Consider the following 23,329-nt stretch of genomic DNA (forward strand, 5'->3'; position numbering starts at 1 on the left):
GAGAGAGAGAGAGAGAGAGAGAGGCGGCCTCCATCTCGGTGCAGAAGTGGGTAGAGGACAGTTCTAGTCTTTTAGCTTAACTGCACTAAAACACGTTGATTTGGTCTCAGTGGAAACTGAAAGGCACCATCAGCTAAAAGAGGGGGTTTATCAGGTGGGGCTAGTTTGCCTTCTGCTTCCCTTTTTTTAGTTTCTCACTTTCCCCGTTTTAAGGCTATTTTAGCTTCCCATCCAACTCGACCCACTTGCTGAACACAGTTTAGCCTCATGTTGCCCGCCCAGCTCGCCTGTGCTAAAGCCCGTTTGCTCTGGTCTCTTCATTGTGTGTCCCTGTTTTAGGACCGAGGAAATGTCCAGACTGTTCCGAGCCGTGATCATGGGTCCGCCTGGCTCGGGGAAGGGCACCATCTCGGAGCGGATCGCCAGAGGTTTCGGCCTGCAACATCTGTCCAGCGGCGACTTCGTAAGGGAGAACATCGCTGCCAGCACGGGTGGGTCACTTCCACGTGTCTAAACTTTTCTTCGAAAGCTCCGGTCGCACGTTTCAGACGTTGGCCGGAGTGAGGGGGTTCAACTGAGGAGAACGGCGCTGGCTGAAGATGCCGTGCGGGCCGAGCGCCTTACTGTGGCGTTACTGCACACTTGCTTCCTACAGATCAGCAGCAGGTCTGGCAGGATTGCATAATCGCCTAACCGCGGTTGATCGAGATGATCGCAGATCACTTTCCGCCTAAGAGTTTGCAGTAATATTAACTCACAGCAAACAAAATGTAAATTAAGTGTCGCAGTCTGAGGTAAAGAGGTTGAAGGTAAATAAAAGAAAGCAGTAAATACATTCATTGAGACATACAGGACTAATTAATGGAAACGACGCGTTCGCGTTGTACGGAGAACATGTTTATTTGTTATCTAATTAGCTGTGTAGCTCATTCTAGCTAATGTTTTTAGCATGCATGCTAGCGGTGTGAGAGTTTTTAAAATTGTTTTACGTTTTAACTCTCAAGTAAAAGCTGGGTTTTTCCTGAATAAACATGATTCTGGGTGAAAGACGTTTGTGTGAGAGCACATAGCTTTACTAAGCCTGGCTAAGAAGCAAGTTGGCTAATTAGCTAATATGGCCCCTTTTGACTTGTAGCTAGCTTAGCTACTTTAATTCCTCTCCTTTAATAGATGCATAAATGAACAAGAAAACATGATTAAATCACTAATTGCAATTAACCAGTTTCCTCAAACCACTTAAGTCTAAGTGACTCAAATCATTAGACCATAAATTCTCTGAACTATGAACAGCACACAGGTTTATTATTGTGTACACTCAAGTAAACTGAGTAAATAGTGCTAACTCCATGAATTCAGCTGAGAGTAAAACGACTGAGTATGTTGGGCTTATATGAGAGAGTTGTACTAACTTAGTAGACTTGGGTGTAAATTAAATGAACTGCAACTGATTGTACCATCAGTGTCACAAAATTCATGTTGTATTGCAGAACCTTGATAAGAATGTCTTAACCAGTGTAATATTACTCAGACCATCTTGCGAAATGCTGACAGTTTAGTCCAAAGAGCTTGTTAACTCGACTCCATAAAGGAGTTTGAAGAGTTAAAGTGGGATTTCAGTCAGCATAATACTTTTTCTTCTACTCGATATGTAGGAGGACAGGAACCTGCTCCTTCCTAATTTCATTTTAATCACTCCTGTTTGGAGCTTCATTTCAGAGGGATCTTAAAAAGGAAAGAATTGCTTACCAGCTTTCAGTTCCTATACTGATGAATGTGAACGCACTAAGGTCCGCTGCGGTTTTATGCGCTGATCGTGATTTTGGTCGTGCTATTTGTTTTTCCTTGAGTTGTTCCTGGTGGCTACTTCTGCTTTTTCTTGTCTTATTATTTAATCAAAGTAACAATGCTTTAACGTTGTGGTTTTTGACTGCTCTACTTCCACTACTTCTGAGAATATAGTTCAAAACGTCTATTCTCCAGAGTCACAGTGGCTGCACTGTATGCTAAATTTCATCAGGGTTTCAAATAACCCATAAACTGTACTCCAGCTGCACCGCGTTCTTACATTGCATTTAATGAGGTGGTAAGCTTACCTCACTTATTTCCACGTTTCACTCTTTCAGAGTGACTTATTATAAGATTAGTTTAAGGTTGCAATTGCCAAAATTAAGGCTTAAACATTCCTATTCTCATATCTTGTTTTTGGGTGTAAATGTTTATCTTATTCTTTGTAAGAGTGATTGCTCACTATAGACTTTAGCTCTGGGGTAGATGTAGAAGAACCACTTTAAGCTTCCTTGTGTACTGCATACACATGTGGTCAGTGTAAACATCTTGTAGGTTGTGACTCACATTTCTAATGAGGAAACTACCATTGATAAAGAGATTTTAAAAAATCTTCCCGATTTACAGACCAAGGACACTGACAATGCTTTTATCTCTCATTTCAGAGGCTGGAAATTTGGCTAAAACATACATAGAGAAGGGTCTACTCGTGCCAGACCATGTCATGACCCGCCTGCTGCTTCCCCGACTGGAGGCCATGACTCGCCACAGCTGGATCTTGGACGGTACAGTAGAAAACGTCTCTGCATGATTTGTAGCTGTGCTATTTCCAGCACCACTACTTTTTCCTGTCCAGTGACACCCTGCCTAATTCTTAAAGGTATCTTTTTTTTTTCACCAGCAGTATAAAAGCTATATTGTAATGTTAAATGAATTATTTTTCATGTGTAGCTCTTTGAAGCAAACAGAGGAATTAAAATGTGAAAACTTTATTAATCAGTCTTTTGCTTAGAAAAGAAACACAATGTTTTACATTTTTCATCAGAACAAATAGAAAAGTCTTGCAGACCTAAAAAGAACTTAAATAGAACAGCAAAACAGCATTTGGTCTGGACCTGGACCAGTTTCTAACACATACCTAGGTCTTCCCTGAACACTGAGAAGATTTAAATCCAAGTTCTGTAAGTAAATTATCCAGCGGTGCACTTCAAAAATATCTCACATTTTTGAAATGACACAATTGTATTTTTGCTTTTATCTGTTTTTGATTGAGGCCTTGAACATTGTACTCTTTTGCAAGGTTGCCATGGCGGGGTAGCAAAGACAGTAATTCTCTGTTAAATGTTGCAACAGCTCTTGCTCAAGGACATAACAACAGTGATTAGAGGAAAGAGGAAGTCAACATTTTTGGTGCCCACCATAGAGTCAGAACAAAAATCTTCCTGCTCCACATGTGTTCTCAGTGTGCAGCCTTAACCTGCTGAGTCACTGTTACACAGGACAGTGAGTGCATGGAGAAGAAACGTAGCAATTATGAGAGTCACTTTTTCAGACAATATAGCTTTCTGTGACATTGCAAAAATACATGGTGGCGTGTATACGCCTGCTATGTATGCCAAGAATTCTGAGTATTATTTTTTTAAATGCTCTGGTAATAATTTTCTATAAATACAGGAGCCTTTTTTCATGATTTTTGTCCAGTGTAAATAAAGTTCAGCACAACTATGCAAGTAAATATATAATCTTGTAATTGCTTGTAAAGAATATTTTCACAGCGGCTTGATGTGAAATGCTACATTCTTGTTCATAGCGGTGGTGACCGGAACCAGACGTCCTAATATAGCTGATAGCTCCCTTACAGAAATTTAACACACAACATAGTTGAGAATACACAACAAAATTATGAAGACATTATTGTATTTTTGCCCCAAGATAACATTTTGGTCTCTCTCTCTCTCTCTCTCTCTCTCTCTCTCTATCTATCTATCTATCTATCTATCTATCTATCTATCTATCTAATATATATTCAACTCACACCTCCGTCTGAGCTTTGACCAGATATCAGGGGAGGTGGGGGACATTGACTCAGAATTTACATTTACATTTATGGCATTTGGCTGACGCTCTTATCCAGCGCGACTTTACAATTTGATCATTTTTACACAGGTAGGCCAAGGTAGTGTGTTAGGAGTCTTGCCCAAGGACTCTTATTGGTATAGTGTAGGGTGCTTGCCCTGGTGGGGGATTGAACCCCAGAATGGGCCATGTTCCGTTCCTCCATTGTTGAAGCGGCTGACTGTAGCTGTGGCCGTAAGGTAGTTGGTGCCTGTCGGGGTGGTAATCCTTGACCCGGTGGTGGACACCCCAGGTGAGAGATGCTGTCAAGCTGAAGAAGGAGTCCTACTGGGCATGGTTGGCTTGTGGGACACCAGAGGCAGCTGGCAGGTATCGACAGGCCAAGCGATCTGCGGCTTCAGTCGTCACCAAGGCAAAAACCCATGTATGGGAGGAGTTTGGTGAGGCCTTGGAAAGTGACTTTATGTCAGCGCCGAAAAGATTCTGGCAAACCGTCAGGTGACTCAGAAGGGGAAAGCAGTGTGCCGCTAGCACTTTATATAGTGCAGATGGTGTGCTGCTGACTTCGACTGAAGACGTCATTGGGCGGTGAAGGAATACTTTGAGGACCTTCTCAATCCAACCGACACGTTCTCCAGTGAAAAGGCAGAGTCTGGGGACATGGGAATAGGCTTGTCCATTACTGAGGCCGAAGTCGCTAAGGTAGTTAAGAAGCTCCTTGGTGGCAAGGCTCCAGGGGTGGATGAGATCCGCCCTGAGTTCCTCAAGGCTCTGGATGTTGTGGGGCTTTCTTGGCTGACACACCTTTTCAACATTGTGTGGACATCGGGGGCGGTGCCACTGGATTGGCAGACTGGGGTGGTGGTGCCTCTTTTTAAAAAGGGGGAACGGAGGGTGTGTTCCAACTACAGGGGAATCACATTCCTCAGCCTCCCTGGTAAGGTCTATGCAGGGGTACTGGAGAAGAGAGTCCGGCTTATAGTCGAACCTCGGATCCAGGAGGAGCAGTGCGGGTTCCGCCCTGGTCGTGGAACACTGGACCAACTCTTCACCCTCTCCAGGATTCTGGAGGGTTCATGGGAGTTTGCCCAACCAGTCCACATGTGCTTTGTGGATCTGGAGAAAGCATTCGACTGTGTTCCCCGGGGTATTCTGTGGGAGGTGCTTCGGGAGTACGGGGTACATGGCTCTTTGCTACGAGCCATTCAAGCCCTGTACAAACAAAGCTGGAGTTTGGTTCGCATAGCCGGCAGTAAGTCAGACTCGTTCCCAGTGAGAGTTGGACTCCGTCAGGGCTGCCATTTGTCACCGATTCTATTCATAATTTTTATGGATAGAATTTCTAGGCGCAGTCAGGGGATGGAGGGTGTCCGGTTTGGTGACCTCAGGGTCACATTGCTGCTGTTTGCAGATGATGTGGTCCTATTGGGGACATCAGGCCGCGAACTTCAGCTTTCGCTGGATCGGTTTGTGGCCGGGATGAGGATCAGTACCTCCGAATCCGAGACCATGGTTCTCACGCGGGAAAGGGTGGAGAGCCCTCTCTAGGTCGGGGATAGGTTCTTGCCTCAAGTGGAGGAGTTCAAGTATCTCGGGGTCTTGTTCACGAGTGATGGTACAAGGGAGCGGGAGATTGACAGGCGGATTGGTGCTGGGTCAGCAGTGATGTGGGCTCTTTACTGGTCTGTTGTGGTAAAGAAAGAGCTGAGCCATAAGGCAAGGCTCTTGATTTACCGGTCAATCTATGTTCCCACCCTCACCTATGGTCATGAGCTTTGGGTAATGACCGAAAGAACGAGATCGCGAATACAAGCGGCTGAAATGAGTTTCCTCCGCAGGGTGTCTGGACTCTCCCTTAGAGATAGGGTGAGAAGTTCGGTCATCCGGGAGGGACTCGGAGTAGAGACGCTGCTTCTTCATGTCGAGAGGAGTCAGCTGAGGTGGTTCGGGCATCTGGTTAGGATGCCTCCTGGACGCCTCCCTCGGGAGGTGTCACAGGCAAGTCCACCTGGGAGGAGACCCCGGGGAAGACCCAGGACACGCTGGCGTGATTATATCGCCCAGCTGGCCTGGGAGCGCCTCGGAATCCCCCTTGGAGAGCTAGTGGAAGTGGCTGGGGAAAGGGAGGTCTGGGCCTCATTGCTTAGGATGCTGCGCCGTGACCCGAACCCCGGAGAAGCGGAAGATGATGGATGGATGGATGGATGGATGGATGGATGGATGGATGGGATATAAATACATATATGTATGTGTGTGTGTGTACACACATATACACAGGTACATGTAGAGATTTTTTTAGATTTACAGTTATTTTACCATCATCATCGACATATACATACAAAATAAAAACCCAGGAGACACACATGGGTTCACCGGTGGTTTTACATGATACATAAAATGACTATACCGATCATCACCACTGTAAAGAAGTTTAAGTCAGTAATTTTCTCTACTGAACAAAATCACATCAAACCACTCTGAGTGGCTTCAGTTATAGCTCAATGATTGACTTATACAGAAAATTAAAAAAATTGGTGGAATTCAAAGCTGTACATTTGCAATTGTAAATCTGTAATTAAAACCCCTTAAACCTTAAGAATCTGTCTGTAGGCCATCACTTCAATTATTTATGCTCATAACTACATAACTTACTCATTAGTTTCAAAGGAGTTACTGAATAATGATGAGTAAGTTAACGATCAACCTATGGTGACTTTTCTTTAGTGTTACTTCAGAAAGATTTTACCTGAATAGTAGAATAGTTTGGAGCTCTGAAGGTGACATGGTGATTACATCAGTTAGGTTCACTTGGCCACAAATTAATATATTGAGGGCAGGAATGATTATATTGAAGCCAAGAGTTACATTTCCTGTAGCCACATGGCCTCAATATATTCATTTGTAGCCTCGTGGCTGCAATAGTGATATTAATCACTGTCGCCTTAGAGGCTCCATAGAGTAGTAAGCTAAAGTAGAAACTGACTCATTTTGGCAGTGATATCATGAAGTACTTCTGTAGAAGTGTGTTGTTTACAAATCATCCAAAGAATCCTTGCACTTGTAGTCCATTATCTTCCACCTTTATCTCTGCTTTGAAGAATTCACCACAGTTGCTACAGTGTACTTGAATATTCTAAATACAGCATACGTCAGCATACTTTCAAAATACCTAACTACTGTGACAGAAAAAGAGTAAAAAGAGCAGAAACACTCCAAGTGAAGACTTAAAAACACTTTGCTTACTTGGCTCAATGGCCTCTCTAGTTCAATGCTATCACCCAGTGAAAGATCAGATATCAAACACTAACCGAGTGGGGAAGGTGGCGTCTGACCTAGAAACAAGTTGAAACACTCCCAGCCTGCTCTGGTCTGTGGCTTGTAAACAGTGATGATGGATTAGTCTTGAATAGTAGTGATTTTGCTACCGTTCATTCCAGCCTGGAGTTCCAGGCATAAAACTGTAATACGATTGACTGACATCTTGGCGAGTAATGAGAGTAACAAAAATTAGAGATGGCCAGCAGTTGCTGTTCTTTCTTTATGGTGTTACAAAATGCACCTGAACACCTCCATGTAAGGACACAGTACAGTTGCTCCTCCTGTATTTTAGGCTTTTCCTATTTGTACAGGTTAAACGGTCATTTACTGTGATTAAGCTCTAAATATTTTGGAAGAACAGAATCGGTTTTATTTCCATGAAATTTAGAATGCTTCCTCCTTCCATAGGCTTTCCCCGCACTCTAGCACAGGCTGAAGCTCTGAACAGTACTTGTGAGCTGGATGTGGTCATTAGCCTTAACATCCCCCTGGAGACACTGAAGGAAAGACTGAGTCATCGCTGGATACACCCAGCCAGCAGGAGGGTGTACAACATGTGCTTCAACCCTCCTCGTGTGCAGGTAGGCACTTTCCTTTCCGGCCCTGTAGAAGCCTGTTTCAGAGTAAGGAAGGCTGTCAGACTGGAATTCCTGGAGTTAAAAGAAGCACTTGTACAATTTCTGGAGTTATTGTTAATAAAAAAAAATCATTGAGTCTTTGCCTTTGACTGAAAATTTTTATTGAATTGGATAATTCTAGTAATTAATTTCAAACGACCAATGTTGAAAACCTTCTATATTTTTATGCCCGGTAGGGCTGTCAGCTGTGTTTAAAAATTAAATTAGAATTAATCCTTGTATATTTGTCACATATTTCAAATACTTTAGAATTTTAAATACATTATTTGTCAAGAAGATACCATAAAGTAAGCACTATTTTTCAGTCTGGAGGTGTGAGATCCCTATCTGATAAGGGTATACTGTCACTGTGAGTAACCAAATGGCAAAATCATTCTTTGCGGTATGCAAGTTAATGTTAATAAGACTTTTCTCCAAGTAATTTTGAACTATTTCTGGGTCATTCTCAGAAAACCACCTGAAATCTTGTCTCTAAATATTTGTGTACCATAATCAACTCATAAAAACAAATACACATAATTCAGTAGATCAGTCTTTTTTCTGTTACTGCAGTGGACCCAAATATCTGTTTCTCATTACCAATGTTTAATTTTTTCCCCCCTTTTTAATAAGGAAAAATGAACTTGTCACTTTTGACTGTTGAATGTGTTTTTTAACTCTTAAAGAAGTGATCTGAGTGTAAGTGGACAGCAATAAGTTCAGGTGTGAACGGGGTTCAACACCTCTTGTAGACACATTGTGATCAGATCATTCGAAGTACCTTCAGAGGTGGTCAGGTGCCCATTTGATCACAACATTTACAGTGTGCTAAAGCATATTGATGCATGCTCGACAGCATCAAAGGACCACCTTAATCAACTGCGTCATCACAGTAAAGACAAAAGCAGCTAAATGGCTTCATTTTTCATCTCGCCTACTGTTTGTTTACAAATTGTGTTAGCAGTTTGTGTGGTCTAATATGAATATAGACTCGCGGTATATTTTTGTATGACAAATCCGATCATGAGACACAGGTATAAACAGCTACATATTACGCTGTCCACTTATGATCAGATCACACGAGACGGATGTCACCAGGTGTGAACAGGGCCTTAATGTGTTGTGGTACTGAGAATACGGTCACTTAAATTGGAAAATATTACTAAAAATGAATTTAAAATCAAATGAATCATTCAGGTTTTTTTAATTATTATTCAACCAGGCATAATTTTTGGTAAATCCAAAAAAAGTGGTACAGTTTTTTAAAAAGATTTTTCTTAGATTTTCTTAGAGAAAAACCCGTTTATTGCTCCATTCATAAAATATATTTACACAGTATAAAAAGCAACTGGCATTTGTAAATGACCTAAATAAATAAAAAAAGCTCAAAAACAAAGATGAGATTTTGTTCCATCAGTGACGATATGTCTATATTTCCAGAAAGTCCCCCAGGCTAATGATATTACATTCCAGGCCAGTAAAACTGTGGTTGCTGAGAGTCGGTGAAAGTCTGTACATTGAGTTCAGGTAAAGAAAGTCTTTAACTTGCGCAGATTTCTGAAGTGGCTGTGTAGCAGCACTTAGCCAAACAGCTGAAGTAGCAGCTTCACTACATTACACATGTACAAACATTGTGATTATTAGCTTACTGTGCAACAGTGCGCCTGAATTTGGAGTGTTTGCTTGTCAGAATCAGAAAAAAGTCTGCCATCTGACCACAGAGAGAAGTGGAGAATGTATTTCTGCCTATTACTGTTAAAAGACGACACTTTGTACAGAGTGGCTGAATTGCTGAATAGCTGTAGGATGCTTGGAAATATTCCTGTAAATTTAAATGCCTAATAGTTATTTTCTTTTATTAATGATCAGTAATGTTCTTCTGTGTGTTTGGTAGCTATTGTGTGTTACTAACTGGCCGGCAGCCGAACTTTAATTTGACAGCCCTAATCCCTGGCAGAGCACAATTAAAACTTGTGCCAATGGCATTTGAACTAATTGCAGTGGTGAAGCATAAAGTGACATGAATAGACTTGTGTAAGCCTGAGACACAAGAAACGCCATAGCATGGCCAGTTTAAATGTTAATATGACTATCATGTTGGAATGTTCTCTGATATAGAATGAATCACATGGGTGGTAAAGTGTTTATCATATTGCATTCTCTGCCCCATATTGTCATCAGAAACCATTTAGGAGCCTATTTTATGTCCCATTGTGTCCTCTGTTCTGTTTCGTGTGTCTAGGGAGTGGACGATATCACCGGAGAGCCTCTAATTCAACAGGAAGACGACAAACCAGAGGCTCTGGTTGCCAGACTGAGGCACTACAAAGATGTGGCGAAGCCAGTCATAGACTTATACAAGTAAGTTGTGGGAGTTGACTGAGCGACAGATGCTTGTTGACAGGGTGACCCAAATAAACTCCCTGCAGTTATGAATCAATTATTCATGGGCAGTTCAGACTTTGTTACAGGATGAGGACAGAATCATTCTCTTTTGTTACTAAGCAATGTGCTGAAGAACTGCGCATCTGTACATTTTCATTCTTGATATTCTCCTTATTGCAGTGTCAGACTTCAGATTAATCTCATTCTGTTAACCACATTTGAACAAAGCACTTTCCCAATTCAAAATATATGAAAAGTCATCTACAGAAATGTTGTATAAATAAAAAAGGTCACATAACTACAGCAAACAACTGCATCACTATGGGTGGATAAAAGGCAGATAAACTATTACCAGATGAAAGTGTCGGAAGCAGCTGTAGTAAAAATGGGCATGTCTGCCACAGTCTTACTTAAAGGACCTATACCATGTAAAATTAAATCATCTTTTATTTTTTTAAAAGAACAGTTTGATGTAGCCTGTAAATACTATTTAAGACTATATATGGAAACTAAACTGCCCAAACAGCCTGTTCTGAATTCATTGTTTTTTTTTGTGATGTCCCAAAAACCAGCGTATTTGCATATATTCACCATTTCAGCCTGCAACAGTTTTGCCTCATCCTGAAGTTATAAGGAATGTTTCAGGCTGGTCTGCTTTTTGAACAATGTGTAATACAGGACAGCCAATCAGAAAAGAGGTCATTTACATATTATTCTTAAAGGCGCAAAAACAAACATGGCCTGTTTAATTATAAGGGATAAAGAAAATCTTAACTGAATGTGAACTGAATAATATTAAAGTGGACTTTAGGATTAAAAACCACAGGAAAATGTAGGATTTGGGCTTTTAACAACGTACAGAATGCACATTTATGCATTATAATGAATATTATAACCCTAAAGCCTCAGTCACTGCATGTATGAATAGTAAGTTACAAGGAAGACAATACTGTGAGTGCAGTATGGGCTTTTAGGCTTAGCATTTGTCTGGAATTTTACTGTTGCCAGTTTTGTGTCTTTTAGAGGCTGGCATGCTTACCATACAGTAAAACACTAGTGTTTAATTAACTTTATGGTTAATTTGAGTCCTGTCAGTTTAACTTTGTTCGGTGTGAAATAAGCACATTAGGAGTTACTTCAACACTGATTTATAAGAGTAACTAGTCTGTTGAGCATTGCTGGTCAGAGCTTGCCAGGTCAGCCAGTGCGAGTTAAATTGGCAATGTGTTACATTCTAGAGAGAGGCGTGGTGAGGATTAAGTAAGTGCAGAAATGATTGCAGTAATGTTAGATAAACTTTGCACAGCAGTATTAGTTCAAATGCTATGGACAGATAAAATGTGTGAAGCAAGTGCCGACAGCATGTGGATTAATAGAGGCATTTTTGCAGTAGAAACGGTGGAAATATTATGTATGTTAAAAGTATTTTTAACAGCTTATGTAGTTTATTTTATTTATTTATTTATTTTAGTTTTTTTAAGTTCACACTTGTAGCTTTTAGATAAAAGATTTAATACTCATCAATGGTTATTTCTTTGGTTTGGCATGGACTGTAGTTTCAGACTCGCTACTGTTTCATGTTTCATGAATATTCTGTGTTGTTTGGTAGTTTAATGTGTACAGTGCAGTCTAAAAGTCTGAGGCTACTAGTGAAAAACATTCTTTTCTAGTACAACGTTAATACAGTCTGGTCTTTTTGTACAAAGGCCTTAACATGTGTCAGTGTCCGAAGTGAGGTTGAAGAACCTTTGAAAAATATTTTGCAATATTGGTTGTTTTGGATGTCTTCCTTGAGGAGCGATAAATGATTTCAAACGCATTGAAAGAGTATTAAAAGAGAACAATATTCACTTCTGCCATCGTATCGTCATCAGTAGACCTTCTTTTTGAGCCAGATTTTCAACAAGGTCTTCGACTTTTGGACCCCACTGTATGTGGTGACCATTGCTCCTTCTTAGAGCTCATTTAAAGAGGAAGCACTTTCTCAGAAATAATTCTCGATTCTGTTCATTTTGCTCATATGAACTCCATAGGCAGCAGTGGTTTCCACAGATCCTGAGTTACTACAATAGGCTATAGAGTCTATATTCTAATAACAGTTGTATTGTTTCTGTGCAGGGCCAAAGGAATTCTGCACACGTTCTCAGACACAGACACGGATCACATCTGGCCCTACATCAGCTCTCTCCTGAGTGCCAAGATTCCAGCTGATCGATTGGACGCACAGAGAGCCTCAACCCACTGAAGGAATTGTTACATTTTCAATCACCAGTATAGGGCTGCTTCATCTCACATCACCTGCACCTTCACTTCGCTTCACACCAGCCTTCAATTCTTAAAGAACAAAGAAATGATCATTATTGGCTGCTTCTGTCACTCATTGACTTTCAAATAGCTTTGGTTGTGAAAATCATTGGTCAAGTTTGCACCTCAGCCAGTAACAAAGACCTGGTTATTAGTTATGTTTTTGCCTATTTCCAGGAAGCACAGCCATAAATGCTGTTGATTAAGAGTAAATGAATATTCAGAAATTTTAAATGAAAGAAATCGAGGCTCACTTTCTCATATTTACCCAGTGTAGTATATAAGTAAATACAAAGTAATCAGATGTAAATTATGAATATATGTGACTGCTGTGAAAGGGAATGTCTAGTAGTTTAACATCACACTCAGTCCAACATTCCAATGACTTGATTTTGTACCTTTTCTTGATACTTAAGATGCACCTAAAGCTTACGCTGCTTTCTTTATTATGGTGAAATTTTCCACAACAATATGTGAATCCTACAGTTACTGAGTGTGTGTACAGATTTAAATGAGACTGTATGTGCAGTCTCTTCAGGAGACTGTGATAGAGGCATAATGTCAGCTGTGAGAAATGTAATGGTTGGTCATTTGGCTCATGACACTTGGACCAACAGACTTTGAGACAATGTTACATGTAAGGAATGCCTTAAACACTCATTTGGCAGCACAGCATAGAACACTGTCTATTACAAGTGCCACATGCAGACAAGAATGACTGAAGTAGCACTTACAAGTGTTTTAATGTTTTATTTCTATTCGTTAGTGTGTCCTAGCCAACATATATGGCAAATATATGTAAATTTAAGATATATTATGTCATTCAATACCACATCATTTTGATGAAGATAAACAGTTGTATGTGAATATTTAAACACCCAAATTCATCAAATGACATGTTTTCTTGATTTTCTAAGAACACACTTGTGCACATTTGAACACATAGTTAGTGTATATTTGCTCAATTTAACATACTGGGGAGTTTGTGTGCCAAATAAATGCCACATTCTCTACATTTTTCCCTGTAGAGGATGTGTTAACTTATTTTCACTTTGAAAACCTACAAAATCATTTGACCAGATACAGCTAAGTCTTTTCTCATCATAACATTGTGATTGTAGTTCATCTTGGGCTGCACCAAATCCCAGCCCTGAGCATCTGATTGTACAATCACCTGCTGAAAAATAAACAAGATAATCTTCTTTAACCACAGTGTCAGAGCTTCAGCTTCAGAGAGAGAGAGTGTGTACAGTGCTCATCATGTAGCTCAAAATGAGAGAAAATACTGCTTTACCTCTGAAAAATATACCATGTCTTCAAGATCTCTCTCTCTTTATCGGTCTTTGTGCGAAAAGACATTAAAACTGCAAACCAAAGGTTGTAAATTGTTGAGGGCTCATGGAAACGTTTTTTCGCTCCTCCGCACCCTCCTGCTGTGCAGTACCACACCGGATGCCTTGTCTTTATATGGGTTCTGAATCTGCCCTTTCCAAAAGAAATAAACATATTTTTTCAAAAATGAATAGTGTTGTTATTGTTTTATTTCATCCACCAAATGACAGAATACAATTCAACTCAGTAGTGGTGGCAGTGATAGTTGGGGGCAGTCGTGGGCTGGAGGTTGCTGGTTTGATCCCATTGGCTGACAGTCCCTGACTGAAGTACCCTTGAGCAATGGATAGGGCTGCTCACTGCTCTAGGCAAGTGTGGTCACTGCCCCCTAGTGTGTGTGTTCAATAGTGTGCATATATGTGGGTGTTTCACTGCACGGATGGGTTAAATGCAGAGGTCTAATTTGAATAACTAATAAAGTGAATAACAACTTTCGTATTAACTGTGTTTATTGCTCAGTTTACATATTTTCCAAATGTAACAAAGTTCAAAATGTTAACTCTTTATAATTAGATTATACAATGGTGCTTAAGAGCTTGTAATTTCCGAATATCGAGTGTTCTATACATCTGCATAAACTTGACCTTACACTTCATCAGATTTTCACACAAGTCACAATAGTAGACAAAGATTAAACAAATGAGACAAAAAATGTTGACTTGGTCACTTATATACTGAGGAAAATGAGCCAATATTACAAAACTGTGAGTGGCAAAGTATGTGAACCATTGCTTTCAGTATCTGGTGAAACCCCGTCGTGCAGCAATAACTGCAAATAAACGTGTCCGGTAACTGTTGATTAGTTCTGCACATCGGCTTGGTGGAATTTAAACTCATTCCCCCAAACAAAACAGCTTCAAGTCTTTTACATTGGTGGGTTTCTTCCTTTGAACTGCTTGCTTCAGGTCCTTCCACAACATTTCTATAGCATTCAGGTCAGGACTTTGACTTGGTCATTCCGAAACATTAACTTTATTCTTTAACTGTTCTGTGGTAGAATGACTTGTGTGCTTAGGGTTGTTTTCCTGCTTCATGTTCTTTTGAGTTTTAGCTGTCCTGACATTTTCCTTTAGAATTTGCGGGTATAATTCAGAGTTGATTGTTCCATCAATGATAGCAAGCCGTCCTGACCCAGATGCAGCAAAACAGGCCCAAACCATGATACTACCACCACCATGTTTCACAGATGGGATAAAGCTTTTATGACGGAATGTAAGGTTTTCCTTTCTCCGAACATAACGCTTCTCATTTAAACCAAAAAGATCTATTTTGGCCTCATCTGTCCATAAAACATCCAATAGCCTTCTGCCTTGTCCATGTGATTTTTAGCAAAGTGCAGCAGTGTTCTTTTTGGAGAGCAGTGGTTTTCTCCTTGCAACCCTGCCATGCACAACATTTTGTTCAATGTTGTCCTGACAGTGGACTCATGAACATTAATATTAGCCACTGTGAGACAGGACTTTAGTTGCTTAGAAGGTACCCCTGGTTCCTTTGTGACCTCGCACACTATTACATGTCTTGCTTTTGGTGTGATCTTTGTTGGTCAACCACTCCTGAGGGACTGAACAGTGGTCTTGAATTTCCTCCATTTGTGCACAATCTGTCTGACTGTGAACTGGTGGAGTCCAAACTCTTTAAAGATGGTTTTATCACCTTTTCTAGCCTGATGAGCATCAACAACTCTTTTTCTGAAGTCCTCAGAAATCTCCTTTGTTCGATCCATTATACTCTTCCACAAACAGGTGTTGTGAAGATCAGACTATGACAGATCCCTGTTCTTTAAATTAAACAGGGTAGTCACTGACACCTCATTGCCATCCCATTGACTGAAAACACTAATTTCACCTTAAAGTTATCTGCTAATCCTAAATGTTCACAGGCATTCCACTCACAGATATGTAACATTAGATTAGTTTTCTCAGTAAATAAATGACCAAGTCTGGCAGCTGTGGTGCTTTATCAGCTTGAACTTAAAATTTTAGAGGAATGTAACCTTTCAGTGAGAAAATAAAATTGATACAGATAAATTATTTTTCTAAAAAACTTTTAAGCCCATCTCTGACATTTATTGCCAAAAAGCTCTGTTTGTGTGTCACTTGACCTTAGGACCCAGTTCCAATCAATATTCTAGTGATGCTTAGTGAACTCCAGGCACTCATTTTTATGGTCTGACAACAGAAGAGGCTTCTTCTGGCAAGTCTTGCGAATAGCCTGGTCTTCCAGAGGTGGCATCTTAATGTAGTTTCAAAGACGCGGTGACTCCAGGATACAACCAATTTTTGCAAATGTCCATCTATGATCCTTTGAGACAGTTTTGCCTCTTTATCATCATCCTCTCTATGAGACGAGAAAACACACTGATTTCCTCTCTTTAACATTTTAATCATTGTTCTAATTACGAAGACACATGATTTTAGGTGTGAAGCTATTTTATAACAGTTTAACACTCCTAAAAAGATGGTTCTTCAATGGTTCTTTAGAAAAATGGTTCTATACAGAACTATTAATACTCAAAGAACCCTTTGCATGATTTAAGGGTTCTTTCCATCATGAAGGGTTCTTCAGATTGATGGAGAATATGCTACACATATGGTTCCACATAGAACCTTTTTGAAAAGGGCTCTGCATAGCACCAAAAAGGGTTCTGCTATTGTTACAATGTCAAGCTTACAACAATAGAACCATTTTCTTTACAAAGGATCCCTTAAAGAACCATCTTGTCTATAAGTGGACTCATTTGATTAGTGTGTGTGTATATTTGAAATGTTTTCATACACAGCTCCAATCTCCCTCTCAGAAATAAAGGTATGAAACTGTCACTGAAGCAGTACTCCTCTTGTCACTGGGGTGGTACCCTCAAGGAAACATCTCAGTACCTGTACTACAATCCATTGAAATGATATTTTCTAAGTTGCATTGACTCCACACACCCCGTCTTGTCTCCAGGCTTTTTATTTATGTTTTGTTCTGTTTTGAAACATTAGGTTACAAAAACATACTTCTGATAAAAACATAGACCTGATAAAAACTGCTGCACAGGTAGACCTTACAACCTGTTGTACCTTTGAGCGTACATGAACATTGTTTGTACCTTGATCAATGCAAGATATACCTGCACAAAACCTTTGTTTATAACGGTGAAGATGTGGCCATTTCTCTGTAGTTCTATGTAGGACCCTCAGGCAAAGCCCACCCCTCATTTACTTAATTAAAAAGTCAAAACTGCTATAAAGGTACAAGTTGTTTATTTTTCAGGAGATATTTCTGAGGCAATTAGATATAAGATAATCCATTTTCATAAGGAAAGGCAAAGTCCAAAGAAAATAAGTGAAAAAAACAGGAATTTCCAAAACTAGAGTTCAAAACATTCTTAGGAGATTAAGAGAAAATGGACCTGCTAACAGCTGTGCAAGACCTGGTAGACCAACAAAACTGTCACCCTCAGATAAACAGGACTTACAGCTTTCGTCTTTATGGCATCGAGCTGCACTCCTGCTTCAGATCTGAAAAACTCCACAGGAGTGTCTGTTCATCTTTCCACTGTGAGAAGACACAGAGAGTCTAAAGGGTGTGCAGCTGCCAAGAAGCCCTTGCTGAGAAAAGGAAATTTGCAGATTAAACACAATTTAAAAGATTAAACAAAGAAGCTGTTGGTGATCTCAGAACAATGGACGGACCACCCAAGAGTCCAGAACTCAACATCACTGAACGTGTTTGAGATTTTGAGAAGCAGGAAATGTGAAAAACTGACTGAACTTTGACTGAACTTTGGAGGTGCAGGAAAATATCCCTGAAGATTTTCTTTAAAAACTGAAAGCAAGTCTCCAAAGTATGGAAGCTGTAATGAAAGTAAAAAGAGGGTACACTAAAAACTGCACATCGTGTCAAGTTGGTGAGGCTAATTTGTGCTTAATTTATGTATTCATGTGTATGTGTCTGTGTCAATAGATACTATATTAATTATATTATTAGTGAGTGTGTGTATATACAGTGGGTTGCAAAAGTATTCAGCCCCCTTGAACTTTTCAACCTTTTGCCACATTTCAGGCTTCAAACATAAAGATATGAAATTGTAATTTTTTGTGAAGAATCAACAACAAGTGGGACACAATTGTGAAGTGGAACGAAATTTATTGGATATTTTAAACTTTTTTTAGAAATAAAAAACTGAAAAGTGGGGCGTGCAATATTATTCGGCCCCTTTACTTTCAGTGCAGCAAACTCACTCCAGAAGTTCAGTGAGGATCTCTGAATGATCCAATGTTGACCTAAATGACTGATGATGATAAATAGAATCCACCTGTGTGTAATCAAGTCTCCGTATAAATGCACCTGCTCTGTGATAGTCTCAGAGTTCTGTTTAAAGCGCAGAGAGCATCATGAAGACCAAGGAACACACCAGGCAGGTCCGAGATACTGTTGTGGAGAGGTTTAAAGCCGGATTTGGATAGAAAAAGATTTCCCAAGCTTTAAACATCTCAAGGAGCACTGTGCAAGCGATCATATTGAAATGGAAGGAGCATCAGACCACTGCAAATCTACCAAGACCCGGCCGTCCCTCTAAACTTTCAGCTCAAACAAGGAGAAGACTGATCATAGATGCAGCCAAGAGGCCCATGATCACTCTGGATGAACTGCAGAGATCTACAGCTGAGGTGGGAGACTTTGTCCATAGGACAACGATCAGTGGTACACTGCACAAATCTGGGCTTTATGGAAGAGTGGCAAGAAAAAGCCATTTCTCAAAGATATCCATAAAAAGTCTCATTTAATGTTTGCCACAAGCCACCTGGGAGACACACCATACATGTGGAAGAAGGTGCTCTGGTCAGATGAAACCAAAATCGAACTTATGTTTGGCGTAAAAGCAATACAGCTCATCACCCTGAACACACCATCCCCACTGTCAAACATGGTGGTGGCAGCATCATGGTTTGGGCCTGCTTTTCTTCAGCAGGGACAGGGAAGATGGTTAATATTGATGGGAAGATGGATGGAGCCAAATACAGGACCATTCTGGAAGAAAACCTGTTGGAGTCTGCAAAAGACCTGAGACTGGGACGGAGATTTATCTTCCAACAAGACAATGATCCAAAACATAAAGCAACATCTACAATGGAATGGTTCACAAATAAACGTATCCAGGTGTTAGAATGGCCAAGTCAAAGTCCAGACCTGAATCCAATCGAGAATCTGTGGAAAGAGCTGAAAACTGCTGTTCACAAACGCTCTCCATCCAACTTCACTGAGCTCGAGCTGTTTTGCAAGGAAGAATGGGCAAAAATTTCAGTCTCTCGATGTGCAAGACTGACAGAGACGTACCCCAAGCCACTTGCAGCTGTAATCACAGCAAAAGGTGGCGCTACAAAGTATTAAAGCAAGGGGGCTGAATAATATTGCACGCCCCACTTTTCAGTTTTTTATTTCTAAAAAAAGTTTAAAATATCCAACAAATTTCATTCCACTTCACGATTGTGTCCCACTTGTTGTTGACTCTTCACAAAAAATGTCAATTTCATATCTTTATGTTTGAAGCCTGAAATGTGGCAAAAGGTTGAAAAGTTCAAGGGGGCTGAATACTTTTGCAACCCACTGTATATATAGTCTCTCTCTCTCTCTCTCTCTCTCTCTCTCTCTCTCTCTCTCTCTCTCGCTCTCTCTCATTACATTGAAAGTAATGTATGTTTTGTCCTTCTACTGTAAGTTAACAATTTGGAGATACAAGGTTTTGTTATGACAGCAGCACTATATATGTATACACACACACACACACATTTTATACATATATATATTGGTAACTTTACAGGAGAAGGACAAAACATACATTACTTTCAATGTAAGTCAATGGAACCAGACTTTTTTCCAAGTAATCTTTGCCCATTTATTTTGGTCCATTCTTCATTAAATTTACACACTATATATAGGCCAACATGCCTTTTCAAATTATGAAAATCGACAAAAATTGAGAAAACCTTGTATCTCCAAAATGGTAACTTTACAGGAGAAGGAAAAAACCTGCTTTACTTTTATTGTAAGTCAATGGAACCAGACTTTTTTCCAAGTAATTTTGGGCCATTTCTTTTGGTCCAGTCATCATGAAATATATAAACAATGTAAAGGACAGTAGGTATTTTCAAATAATGTTAAAATCTGAAAAACATCAAAGATGGAGATTCTTCCAACAACAGCAATATATACACTATATTTCCAAAAGTATTCAGTCACCCATCCAAATAATTTAATTCAGGTGTTCTAATCACTTCCATGGTCACAGGTGTATAAAACCAAGCACCTAGGCATCCAGACTGCTTCTACAGACATTAGTGAAAGAATGGGTCGCTCTCAGGAGCTCAGTGAATTCCAGCGTGGTACCGTGATCGGACGCCACCTGTGCAACAAGTCCAGTCGTGAAATTTCCTCACTACTAAATATTCCACAGTCAACTGTCAGTGGGATTATAACAAAGTGGAAGTGATTGGGAACGACAGCAACTCAGCCACCAAGTGGTACCCCATGTAAAATGACAGAGCGGGGTCAGCGGATGCTGCGGGGCATAGTGCGCAGAGGTCACTGACTTTCTGCAGAGTAAATCACTACAGACCTCCAAACTTCATATGGCCATCAGATTAGCTCAAGAACAACGTAGAGAGCTTCATGGAATGGGTTTTAATGGCGGAGCAGCTGCATCCAAGCCTTACATCACCAAGTGCAATGCAAAGCGTTTAATGCAGTGGAGCAAAGCACCACCACTGGACTCTAGAGCACTGGAGATGTGTTGTCTGGAGTGACTAATCACGCGTCTCTGTCTGGCAATCTGATAGATGAGTCTGGGTTTGCTGGTTGCCAGGAGAACGGTACTTGTCTGACTGCATTGTGCCAAGTGTAAAGTTTGGTGGAGGGGGGATTATGGTGTGGGGTTGTTTTTCAGGAGTTGGGCTCGGCCCTTTAGGTCCAGTGAAAGGAACTCTTAATGCTTCAGCAAACCAAGAGATTTTGGACAATTTTCACGCTCCCAACTTTGTGAGTACAGTTTGGGGACGACCCCTTCCTGTTCGAACATGACTGCGCACCAGTGCACAAAGCAAGGTCCATAAAGACATGGATGAGCGAGTTTGGTGTAGAAGAAATTGACTGGTCTGCTCAGAGTCCTGACCTCCAACCCGATAGAACCCCTTTTGGGATTAGAGCGGAGACTGTGAGCCAGGCTTTCTTGTCCAACATCAGTGTCTGACCTCACAAATATGGGTCTGGAAGAATGGTCAAAAATTCTCATAAACGCACTCCTAAACATTGTGGAAAGCCTTGTTTTGCAGCTGTTATAGCTGCAAAGGGTGGGCCGACATCATATTAAACCCTATGGATTAAGAATGGGATTTCACTCAATTTCACATGCGTGTGAAGGCAGAGGAGCGAATACTTTTGGCAATATAGTGTATGTAATATGTGTGTGTGTGTATATATATATATATATATATATATATATATATATATATATATATACATTCAAAAACAGCAGAGAAAATGATTTATTAGATACAGTAAATAAGATATTTATGTAATAAATAATTTTTCTCTGCTGTTTTTGAATGTGCCGCTCTCATTGCTAAGCCTGAGCCGAGCGGAGCCGAGCGGAGCTGTGACATCAGTGGAGGCGCTCATCATCGAGGCTCTGGCGGATGAGAGCTGCAGCTGATGCTGTGCGTGATGAAAAGCTGCCTGCTGACCCGCTGATGCAGCTCAGCCTCCGTCCTTCGCCCAGCATCTCCCGAGCTCTCCTTAGCCCCGCAGCGCGACTCCATGGGGAAGCAGTGAGTGATCTGACCTTTGACAGGCAGCGAATGACAAAGCAAAGGTCAGCGCTTCTGCAGTTCGCCGAGGAGCCGCGGAGGATGAGCGCGCTGGAAGGTAGGATGCGCTAACAAATCTGCTCTTACTCCGAACCCTTGAGAATCGGCGGGTCTTTCGTGCACGTCCGTCTTGCGTTTGCGACTGAGACTAAGCGATTACACAACAAGTCGTGCCGGTTACCTTGATCACTGTTATCGCTGAGGCTGCAGTGCATCTCGCGCCGACACGGTGAGCGCAGCCTGCTGAGGCGTGTATTCCGCTCTGTGCTCCGAGGGTTTGGGGCTCATATGGAGGACAGACCGTCAGTGAAAGCTGCGGTAACACGGCCGCTCTGTGCTCCGAGGCTTTGGGGCTCATATGGAGGACAGACCGTCAGTGAAAGCTGCGGTAACGCGGCTGAAGTTGGCTTCTTTTTCGAATTTCCCGTTCCACCTTAAATGCTGCAGCAGTTCCATTCGGGCGCCTGTAAGGATGAACGCAGCTGCTGCACCGTTTAAGGTGGAACGGGAAATTCGGGTAGGAAGCTGAAGTAAAAGGACATTTCAGCTTCGTGCCGCGTCTCTGTTGAGCTGTGTTTGGATTCAGTGGGGGTAGTTAGCCTAGCTGTCCTCTGTGGTGGGATCCACTCTTATTTGTGTCTTATAATAAAGCGGGGGGCGGGGGGGTGGTGGTGCTGGGTGTGGGGGGGGGGTGTTATGAGTCAGACTGGCGATCATTAACGGCTGCTTTTGCTCTGGTATTTAAGGCTACATTTCGACGACATCACCGTAACAGCAGGGCTAAGTGGGGGCGCCGGACACAGCGGCAGCAGTTCCTGCGTGTTTACGGGACAAAATGACTTCTGATGTTTTCCTCCACAAACTGGAGCGAGCGGAAAAGAAAGCGGAAGCGTCGCGGCGGGTCGCTGACGTCACCCGCTGTCGGGTTTGGCCGGTTAGCAGCTGTGAGGGGTCTCCGCTCTCCGCGACTAAAGCCCACTTTCTCTCAGCACGGTCAGCCGTAACACAGCGCGGAACGCCGGTCCAGTAGCTTTTACGTGTAATGCCAGTAAAGCTCGCAGCGAGACCGACAACGCGTTATAACAAGCGCCGGGGAAATCCCGAACCCTGCCATCTTAGCGGAAGTGCGTGTTGCCCTGGATACAGAGCTTTTTATTGCAGCCACTTTAAAGAATAAAATGTGGCACCTAACAAAGACAAAACGAGTATCTGTCAGGAATACACCCTGTAATAAATGAACACACAAGTGATGCAAAATTAGCGAAGCGAAAAAGGAAAGAAAAAACGACTCGAGGCGTTCATAATATCATGATTTCTAATCGCTTTAAAACCGTTCATTTGAACTGTTATTAACCAACGTGTTTATCAGTGAAGCAAAGTCATTTTAAAAGATCAAACCTTTTGGGCATTGCGAAAAAATTGCAGTCTTGTTTGTCGTGTTTACCCACTGTGATTATATTTACATATATACATATGGGGCAGTCGTGGGCTGGAGGTTATGGATCTGCCCCTGTGACCGGAAGGTCCTTGAGCAAGACACCTAACCCCCAACTGCTCCCCGGGCGCTGTGGATAGGGCTGCCCACTGCTCCAGGCAAGTGTGTGC

The 23,329-nt window shown here is 41.3% G+C and overlaps 2 protein-coding genes across 2 annotated transcripts in view; both read left to right on the forward strand.

Moving 5' to 3' along the window:
- On the forward strand, positions 1-14,008 carry ak4 (adenylate kinase 4). Its single transcript, XM_017684583.2, has 6 exons — positions 1-154; positions 340-491; positions 2,451-2,570; positions 7,588-7,760; positions 10,039-10,157; positions 12,300-14,008. The coding sequence occupies exons 2-6, from the start codon at positions 350-352 to the stop codon at positions 12,424-12,426; spliced, it is 681 nt and encodes a 226-aa protein (XP_017540072.1). The 5' UTR covers positions 1-154; positions 340-349; the 3' UTR covers positions 12,427-14,008.
- A 7,497-nt stretch (positions 14,009-21,505) lies between these two features.
- The window catches only part of dnajc6 (DnaJ (Hsp40) homolog, subfamily C, member 6), a 46,977-nt gene continuing 45,153 nt past the window's right edge, over positions 21,506-23,329 (forward strand). Inside the window, exon 1 of the mRNA XM_037534828.1 lies at positions 21,506-21,782. The gene's annotated coding sequence lies outside the window, so the exon portion shown is untranslated. The remainder of the gene's footprint in view (positions 21,783-23,329) is intronic.

Source organism: Pygocentrus nattereri, chromosome 26 (genome assembly GCF_015220715.1).
Source record: "Pygocentrus nattereri isolate fPygNat1 chromosome 26, fPygNat1.pri, whole genome shotgun sequence".
NCBI lineage: Eukaryota > Metazoa > Chordata > Actinopteri > Characiformes > Serrasalmidae > Pygocentrus > Pygocentrus nattereri.

Coding starts and splice junctions, on each gene's coding strand:
- ak4 (XM_017684583.2), top strand. CDS start 350: ATGTCCAGACTGTTCCGAGCCGTGATCATGGGTCCGCCTGGCTCGGGG. Junction 2,571..7,587: donor CCACAGCTGGATCTTGGACG/GTACAGTAGAAA, acceptor CTCCTTCCATAG/GCTTTCCCCGCACTCTAGCA. Junction 10,158..12,299: donor CCAGTCATAGACTTATACAA/GTAAGTTGTGGG, acceptor GTTTCTGTGCAG/GGCCAAAGGAATTCTGCACA.